The 9,867-nt window shown below is 40.1% G+C and overlaps 1 protein-coding gene and 1 pseudogene across 1 annotated transcript in view; one reads left to right on the top strand and one right to left on the bottom strand.

The window, feature by feature from the left end:
* NLRP14 (NLR family, pyrin domain containing 14) overlaps positions 1-4,373 on the bottom strand; it is a 37,354-nt gene extending 32,981 nt beyond the window's left edge. Inside the window, exons 1-2 of the mRNA XM_010829271.1 lie at positions 4,082-4,373; positions 2,759-2,830 (exon numbers count right to left, since the gene is read on the bottom strand). Of these exons, the coding sequence (XP_010827573.1) occupies positions 2,759-2,830; positions 4,082-4,373 (364 nt within the window). The remainder of the gene's footprint in view (positions 1-2,758; positions 2,831-4,081) is intronic.
* Positions 4,374-8,672: 4,299 nt separating this feature from the next.
* LOC104980521 lies at positions 8,673-9,528 on the top strand (annotated as a pseudogene).
* Positions 9,529-9,867: the final 339 nt, after the last annotated feature.

Below are 9,867 nucleotides of genomic sequence, written 5' to 3'. Positions count from 1 at the left end.
ACCCCCCAGGCCATGCCGCCAGCTCCTCTGAGATCAGTTCCACCAGCAGCCAGTAGCCTCTGCATGAGGCAGGGCCTAACAACCAACTGGACCAGGGGCCAGCCATGCCTACCAGTGCGTCCACAGTAGCCAGCCCTGCCACAACAGAAGGGCCCATGGGGCCTGCACACGGGCCACCCCCAGACCATAGGGCTCTGCTGACCAGGGGGAAGTGTGCTGCTGGGCCTCGTAGGACAGACCTACCTAATACATAGACACAGACACAAACACGAGGAGGCTAGACAATATGCTACTAAACAGCCAATGGATCACTGAAGAAATCAAAGAGGAAATCAAAAAATACCCAGAGATAAATGAAAATGAAACCACAATGATCCAACTCCTACAGGATCCAGCAAAAGCAGTTCTAAGAGGGAAGTTGATAGCAATAAAATCTTACCTCAGGAAACAAGAAAAATCACAAACAAACAACCTAACATCTAAAACTAGAGAAAGAAGAACAAACAAACCTAAAAATAGGAGAAGGAAATAAATTACAAAGATTAGAGCAGAAATAAATGAAACAGAGATAAAGAAAACTGTAGCAAAGATCAATGAAACTAAAAGCTGATTCTTTGAAAAGATACACAAAATTGATAAACATTTAGACAGACTCACCAAGAAAAAAAGGGAGCAGGCTCAAATCAATAAAATTAGAAATGAAAAAGAAGAAATTACATGGGACACCACGGAAATAGAAAGGATAAGCAGAGACTACCACAAGAAACTATATACCAATAAAATGGACAACCTGGAAGAAATGGACAAATTCTTAGAAAGATACAATCTCCCAAGATTGAACCATGAATAAATAAAATACATGAACAGATGAATCGCAAGTACTGAAGTTGAAACTGTGGACCATAACAAAGGTCTAGGACCATGGCTTCACAGGTGACTTCCATCAAACATTTAGAGAAGACTTAAAATCTAACCTTCTGAAACAATTCCAAAAAATTTCAGGGGAAGTAATACTTCCAAATCCATTCTATGAGGCCACCATAACCTTGATACCAAAATCAGACAAAGATCCCAGAGAAAATTACAGGCCAATATCACCATTGAACATAGACGTAAAAACCCACAACAAAACACAGCAATCCAAATTCAACAACACATTAAAAGGATCATACACCATGATCAAGTGGGATTTATCCCCAAGGAGAGTTCAGTATCTGCAAATCAATAAGTGTGAGACTGCATTAACAAATAACAAAAATCATACAATTATTTAAATAGATGCCAAAAAAGCTTCTGACAAAATTCATATCCATTTAGGATAAAAACTCTCCAGAAAGTGAAGATGACCATATCACCCAAGGCAACCTACAGATTCAATGCAATCCCCATCTGAATACTAATGGGATTCCTTCCTCCATACATTCTCTCAGAACATAGTATATTTTTCATTCACAGCACACATCTCAAGCTGGAATTACTTTAATTTTTTTAAAGTATATCATTCTTTTCTTTGTTCTACTAAGGCCTTCAGTACAAACATCTAACAAAGTTCAGATCCCACTAAATTATCCTTATTTCTCCCTCAGGAGAAGGTATGGTATTAGAAGTCAGATACTCCTTTTTATGGTATAACATCTCAGACGTTGCTGCACTTTATAAAAATCAGGGTTACAAGGATAATCTACTTTCTTTGTAATACTTTATCTATCTTCCAAATTTTACAAAGTAAATTTCTATGGAGGTAGAATCTTGGTTTCCTAAATTTACAGCTCCTTATATTGTATCAGAAATCACGGCCCAAGCAGGAACTTATCTTCAGAATCATTTGATACAATAGGAAATTTTTATTTATTAGTTCTTGGAACAAAGTAGACTCTCAATTATTTCTTGAATGAAATAATGTAGCCCATTAAAAAGCAGCATAGCTGAGTTAAGAACAAAGGCTTCTCATATGGTCCCATTTTCTGTGTATTATATTTCAATTTATAGAAACTGGGATTCAGCTAATATAGAATTCAAAACAAAGCAGGGCGACTGGAAATGGTATTGAATTAGGACTAAGAAAACCTGGTCCTAGAAATTACATTTTATGTAGATTAGTTGGTCACCATCCTGGAACTCAATTACAGTATCATTTTGAACAGAAGAGATGCAACAAGCCAAATTTTCCCTGCCAACTCTTACGAACTCTTATGAACTCTTCAGTCCACAAAACAAGATATTAAGATACCTTTGTTCATCAGACTATCAAGTGACAGGGTCATTTCTAAAGACTCTGAATTAACACGGTCCTGTGTCTGATTTTGTCCAGAGAGCTGGTTTTGTCAATTCTTTCTGAATGATAATCACTGCTGCTGCTGCTAAGTCGCATCAGTCGTGTCCGACTCTGTGCAACCCCATAGACGGCAGCCCACCAGGCTCCCCCATCCCTGGGATTCTCCAGGCAAGAACACTGGAGTAGGTTGCCATTTCCTTCTCCAATGCATGAAAGTGAAAAGTGAAAGGGAAGTCACTCAGTCGTGTCCGACCCTCATCGACCCCATGGACTGCAGCCTTCCAGGCTCCTCCGACCATGGGATTTTCCAGGCAAGAGTACTGAATTGGGGTGCCATTGCCTTCTCCATGATAATCACTGAGCAGGTAGTATATCGTAAGAAATTAGCAGGAGTTGAACAAAAGTCTCCTGAGAGATAATCTTCCCCCATTATGCTTCAAAAGCTCAAACCTCCCAAATCTGACAAAAAGCCCACCTACTTACCCAGCACTGCTTCCTGATCACCCTGTACCTCTCTGGCCTCGGTGTCCTCTGTTCTCATGGTCTGGGCAGTCCCTGCAACAGATTCCAAAAGGAACATGAGATTTACCAAACACAAGAATTTGCTGACAGCCACACAGGGGCCAGAATTTTCCTCAGTGGTCCAATTCTATGATCACCTGGATTTAAGAAACTAGAGCCAACAGAGCCCCAGACTCCACCAGCTTAGCTGATGGAAAAGTGATGTGGTGAGAACACTGAAGCAGGACACTTCTCGCCATGCCTCCCACCCTGTAACTCTAAGGCAAGTGGTCTAGTCTAAGCCTAAGTAAGGGTCTGTACTGACCTCATAGGGATGTGGTGAGGCTCAAAAGAAACAATGGATATACATTTTGGAGCTGTAAAGCCTTAAATGTGAGTAAGGAATTTTAGATGTCTACAGTATTTCACACCTAGGAATGACAAAAAATAGTTTTTATGTCCCTTAATATTTTTTTTTGCCCATTCCTCATATTTCAGCAAAAATTTAAGGTCATATTTGAGTATTCTTAAAATTTAGGCCAGCCTAATTACTTTATTTGGAGAAGGTAATGACAACCCACTCCAGTACTGTTGCCTGGAAAATCCCATGGATGGAGGAGCCTGGTATGCTGCAGTCCATGGGGTCGCTAAGAGTCAGCCACGACTGAGCGACTTCACTTTGACTTCTCATTTTCATACACTGGAGAAGGAAATGGCAACCCACTCCAGTGTTCTTGCCTGGAGAATCCCAGGGACAGGGGATCCTGGTGGGCTGCCATCTATGGGGTCGCACAGAGTCGGACACGACTGAAGCGACTTCACAGCAGCAGCAATTACTTTATTTGTAGTTTAGGCAAAAGAACACTAGGTGGGGTAATTCTTTCTAATCATTCTGTTCTTTTAATCATTTTAATCGGTACCAGATGGATGAATTACTGCCAATTAAGGAGCCATACTCTGGAGAAGGGCATGGCAACCCACTCCAGAATTCTTGCCTGGAGAACCCCATGGACAGAGGAGCCTGGCAGGCTACAGTCCATGGGGTTGCACAGAGTCGGACACGACTGAAGCGACTTAGCATAGCATATCCTAAGGAGCCATACTGAACAACAGTACTCAAAACTCTTCAGCCTTTTAGTGCTCCTCAAATGATCTAACAAACTCCCATTATATACCTGACCACCATGGAACTTGTGTACCAGAGAATGGCCTGGACTTCATTCCCAAATCCCTTTCACAGAATCAATGGGCTCCAGGAAGCACCCCCTTCTCCCCACCCCTAGGTATGTCTCCAACATCACTCACAGTTGATCTCTGCTTTTGCTCTCTGACACAGATCCTTCAGGTTCATCTTGCCAAAGATACTGAGAGCCACCTCCCAGGCTTGCTCTCCTGGATAATACTTGCTCATCAAGTCAGCCAAATCCTTCCGCTTGGCTTTCTTCACTTCAGACCAGGGTATCCTGCAGGACCTGGGTTCCAGGGTCTCATTCTTTAGAAATGACTTGAATCTAATTAATTCCTCTTTGTTTAGCTCCTCCAAATACAATAGCAGCCCAAAATCAGAAAAGAAGGAGGAAGACGACAAATGCGTCATCTTGTCTATGGATTAATATTCAAGCTTCAGTGGGGAAGATAATCCAAAGAACATGGGATAACTGGGACCTGTGGAAAAGTAAGATTAGAGAATGAAATACCTCTAAAAACACAGACTAATTCAACAAACTTATTGAAGCCCACTGTTTCAGGCTCAGTACTAACCTCCTGTCTACTGTAATATATTTTCTATCATAAAAGCATTTCTCTAATTATGTTTCTTTCACCTTCCCCAGAGTTTCTCCCAGCCCCATGCTTATGAGCTGTAAGAAATCAAGGAAGGCAATCCATCTCTCATTACTCTTCTGCAAAGCAAGGACATCAGAACCAATTTCAGAGGACCATGGTCTGGATTAAATGAGGTAGAGTTCATGTATCACCTGGCTCAGAACAGGCTCCTACTAAGTACTGGCAAATTTCTTCATTCACTCTCTCCCCTACCAACACCCAGCATACATCTCAAACTATAAAATGTTATTATTGTACCTCCACCATTACTCTTAAAGCATAACATGCAATTGCCATATGTCATCTTTTTCCTAGTCTGGTCATGTCAACTCTAGTCATAAATCCATACCAGCTCCTGATAATCTGTGTTCCCGAGCTCACAAGCTCCTTTCACATCTATTCAATACCAAAATTATTATAGGTGAATTCAAATGTAAAGCCCTTCCAAAAGAGCATTCTCACCCATCCCTGACCTCGACTCTCATGACGTCATTCCACTCCAGCACTTCACTCCCATGTTCTCACTCAGACTTTATCATCAACAACTACTCAAACTCTGTAGAATCTTTTAAACTCTTAAACTAATACTTTCTAGTTAACTGAACAGTGTCATCTCCTCACTCCCATGACAGTTCTTCAGATGCTATTAAATCTTAGTCTTCTGAGCCCTGTGTTTTCCTTATTTATCAGCCATCTTAAGAGCCTTATTCAATTTCTCATTTAGCACAGGAACTCCAGTTAATCATTTAAATCTTAAGTTCAAGTTCCCCATTACCTCTTCAGTGATTTGCCTAAAGAGACAGAGCTAGTAAGTGATACACCTGGAACTCATCCTAGATCTTTCTTCAAGCCCTCCTCTCCTTTCCAGCCTTTCATAGGCCACCTGCTACTCTTGCCAGTGGAACTGGAAAAGATGAATAGGGGAAGAAAAAAATGTACAGAGGGAAATTTTACTTCTTAAACAGAAGGTGAATTGTCTCAAAATTACAAGGTAAATTAGGACTTTCTCATATAGTAATTGGTGAGTTATCAGCTGTTTCAGGATTGTTTTTGTTTGCTTTAATGGCACTGTAGAAATACTCTACATTATCGATAGAATCCAACCAAAACATGTTCTACAATAATTTTTTTAAAAATGCAAAAAGGAGGCAATTTGAGGAAATTTCAAAGGAACACTAAAATTTCTCCAGAACATACAAAATATGGTAGGTGAGGGAAAATGCGATATAGAATACCACACCCTCAACTTCCTGCCCAGAAATGTACAGTTATCACTGCAGGGGGGCTTATCTGTTCCTTCTTTTCCTGTAACAAAAGATATGAGCGCTAGCTCCTTTTCTACAGCTCATTCCTTCACCTGTGATCTGAATCTTATCAGCATCAGGAATTAAGGGACTTAGTCCATCAAAACTTCTCTTCCCTTCTCGAGCCTCAATTTCTCCCTGTCCTCTAGGTCCTTCTCACCAGCATTTAAACATGCCCAAGTCCACCTTAGTCTTTTACAAATATTTCCTTTACTCCACATCTCCTTCATCTTCAAACATCCTCCATCTTCTATACTTTACCTACTATACCTCCTCAGTCCCTTGCAATCTAACTTTTGCTACCCCATTTTCACCTGGAAAACTCATACCAATGATCACTGTTATAAAACCCAATAGGTAGGCATTTGGGGGATTCAATTTTTATATTTTTAAGTAATAAAAATAACAGTACCTACCTCTGCAAGGATTAGAAGATAATACATGCCCCTAATTTATAGGGTCCCATATATATAATATTACAATTTTAACTGTCTTAATTCTTGATGTCCTCTTTGGCTCTTATAATACCTCATACTTCATCTTCCTCCTGTCTTTCTAGGTGTTCCTTTGAGCCAAGATTTGTAACTTCTGAATCCCTTGGGTTTCTACAGAATATCTACAACTCTGATAGAGTACAATATGCCTTGGCCTCTTTTCCAAAGATTTTATGTTGTTCTTTAAGGATTTTTCTTTTTTTCTTGTTTTGTGATCATCCTTTGCTTATATTTTTGGGAAGAAGAAAGCAGATGTTATCTGGTGTGACTCTTGTTTCTGGAAAGGCATTCATAAATTCCAAAATGTTCTGAACTAAAATAGAAACCCATGGCCTAAGAGGATCTATTTCAATTTGCAAATTTATTGATGGAAATTTTTACCACCTATGATAATTAAAGAATATTTGCTCAAAATAAGTTATTCTCTCAGCATGTATTAATAATTATCATATTTCTTGAGAACCTACTGAGATAGTTTATGAAAATGTTCTCTAGTCCCCAAAGCTTGGTTTTATCTACATTTTACAGATACATGGACTTAGAACTTAATAAGTTTGCCCAGGTTACAGAGTTGACAAGGAACTTATCAGGCTACAAAGCTCATTTTCTTTCTACTATCAACCACTTGCCTTTTAATTTTACTTTATTTTTCAGGGACTGGAAATTCTGATTTAATGAAATCTGCATGACTATGCTCTGATACCTGACTTTTGCTCAACACTGGGCTAGGGGAAAGGGAAGACTTCTAAATATATAATGGCAGAACATAAAGGAAGGAGGGATTCTTTTCCAAAGAGGGTAGAGATGACAAGGTCTTGGAAAAGTTGCATTCTATGTAAGAAACAGGATATTCCTACCCTTTTCATGTGTTTCTGCCTGACTTCCTTTATAGGGCCACTTGAATCTCCTGTAACAGTTTCTCAACCTCACCACCATTAACATCTTTTGCAAGATGATTCTTTATTTGGGGGACACTGTAAGTGCACTGTATGATGTTCAGTGGCCTTCCTGGACTCTGCCCACCACATGCCATTAGAACCTCAATCTCCCACAGCTGTGACGGTATGTCTTTGGACATTGCCCTATGTCCCCAGGGGAGCATATTGCCCCAGTTGAAACCAATTTCAAAGCTTTAACCTCCACTGCTGTATATACAACTCATCAGCCCTTCTCTATGTCATTACTGTAACAAATCAAAGAAACAGAGTAGACAGCTCAGGAAAAGGCAGCATATAAGACAAGAAATATAACTGTGAAGGGAAACATTCAGTGAAGATTATTAGGACAACTTGTAAACCATTCAGACAAAAATTCTTATCCTCACATAATAAATCTCAGATACATAAATCAGTACATTGTTAATACTTCAAAGCAGACTGGGATAAAACAGAGCATATTCATTACACCTTAGGAGATCAGGAACTTAGCAGCTTGGGAAAATTAAGGGAAATGATCAAGAATCATGATAACTATCAGGAGATACATTGTTAAATATGTTGAAAATAAAACTTCTTGTCCATAGGAATTCAAATGCAAAAAGTAAACTGAAAACAGCTAATGTTTATAGGAAATTTGACAAGTAAAGGGCTGAAGTTTAAATTAGTAAAACCACTTTAGAACTGTTGGCATTAACTATTAATGAGGGCTCCTTGGAGAAACTGTTGATTCTAGAGCTGAGGCTGGGAGTATATGAGCTGAGTCTAGAGCTTCTTGTTATGCCAGAAAGTAAGGAAAGGAAAAGGATTAGGAACATCAGAAATACACAAGAACAAACCCAAAAGAGCTCCCAGTGGCAAAAGTAAATAACATTGTATTGGATTATAACCTAAAGGCTAAGTGTCTATAAGTCCAAACTGATAGATAAAGGACTGAAAAAATAAATTAATGGGGGTGGGGTGGGGAGAGACAAATCTTACAAAAGAATTCCAAATACTTTACGTAGCAGTTTCCTCCTCCAGGAGGTAGATCTTACCCCCAGCCCACTACCACCTAGGAGTGTGAACCGTGAAGAAACCTGGCAAACACTGGTGATGAAGGTTAATATCATCAACCATAAGTCACCACTGACAGTATATACCACTGATGTGACTGATGAGAAAGGCTTATAACCACTGTGATATTCTTCTCCTAAATCTGTAATCCAGTCTAACCATGAGGAAAATATCAGACAGACTTAAATAAAATGCTACAAAATACCTGGCCAGTACTTCTCAAAACTATCAAGATCAAAAATAAGGAAATAAGGAAAGACTGAGCTCTTTCCTATCTTGCAAGATGGCAGGTGAAAAGGCTGAGAAGCCAGATACTAAGGGTAAGAAAACCTAAAGCCAAGAAGGCTGATGCTGGTGAGAAAATTTGAAAAGTGAAGAAGGTTAAGAAGGGGAAACCCCACTGCAGCTGAAACCCTGTCCAGATCAGAGGAATTGGTAGATATTCCTAATCGGCTATGTGTTGCAGAAAGGCCTTGTACAAGAGGAAGTACTCAGTGGCAAAATCCAAGGTTGAAAAGAAAAAGAAGATGCAGGTTCTTGCTACTGTCACAAAACCAGTTGGTGGTGACAAGAATGGTGGTACCTGAGTGGTCAAACTGCGCAAAATGCTTAGGTATTATTGTACTGAAGATGTGCCTGGAAAGCTGCTGAGTCATGGCAGAAAACCCTTCAGTAAGCCTGTGAGAAAGCAGGGCACCAGCATCACTCCAGGGGCCATACAGATCACCCTCACTGGGCGCCACAGAGGCAAGAGGGGCAGTTTCCTGAAGCAAGCTGAGCAGCAGCTTGCTACTTGTGACTGGGCCTCTGTCCCTCAATCAAGTTCCTCTGCACAGAACACACCAGAAATCTGTCATTACCACCTCCTCTAAAATTGATATCAGTGGAGTGAAAATCCCAGAACATCTCACTGATACTTACTTCAAGAAGCAGCTGTGTAAGTCCAGGCAACAGGAAGGTGAGATCTCTGACCCACAGAGGGAGAAATAGAAGACTACAGAGCAGCACAAGGCTCATCAGAAAGGGTGTGGACTCACAAATTCTGCAAAGAAATCAAAGCTGTTCCTCAGCTCCAGGGCTACCCCCACTCTGTCTTTGCTTTCACAAATGGAATTTATCCTTGCTAAGTAGTGTTCTGAACTTCTTACAAAGAACCTAATTAAGTAACTTGTACATCCTGGAGCCCCCACCCTGCCCCTCCCCATAAAAACCACAAAACTGAAAAAAAACAAGGAAAGACTGAGAAACTGTTACAGACCAGAGAAGACTAAGGAGACAAGATGCCTAAAGGCAATATGGTGTCTTGGAAAGGATTCAAGAGCAGAAAGAATACCAGGAAAAATATTGTGAAAGCTGAACTAAGTGGGAATTAATTGTTTTAGTTCGTATCTTTGCTGTTACAAACATACTACAGTAATACAAGATGTTAAAAATAAGGAAAATAGGGTGATGGGTGCATGAGAACTCTTTCCGTAAAT

This window comes from Bison bison, unplaced genomic scaffold (genome assembly GCF_000754665.1).
Source record: "Bison bison bison isolate TAMUID 2011002044 unplaced genomic scaffold, Bison_UMD1.0 scf7180017864503, whole genome shotgun sequence".
Classification (NCBI taxonomy): Eukaryota; Metazoa; Chordata; class Mammalia; order Artiodactyla; family Bovidae; genus Bison; species Bison bison.
Note: the sequence above shows the minus strand (reverse complement) of the source record. Positions and strands in the feature narration are given on the sequence as shown.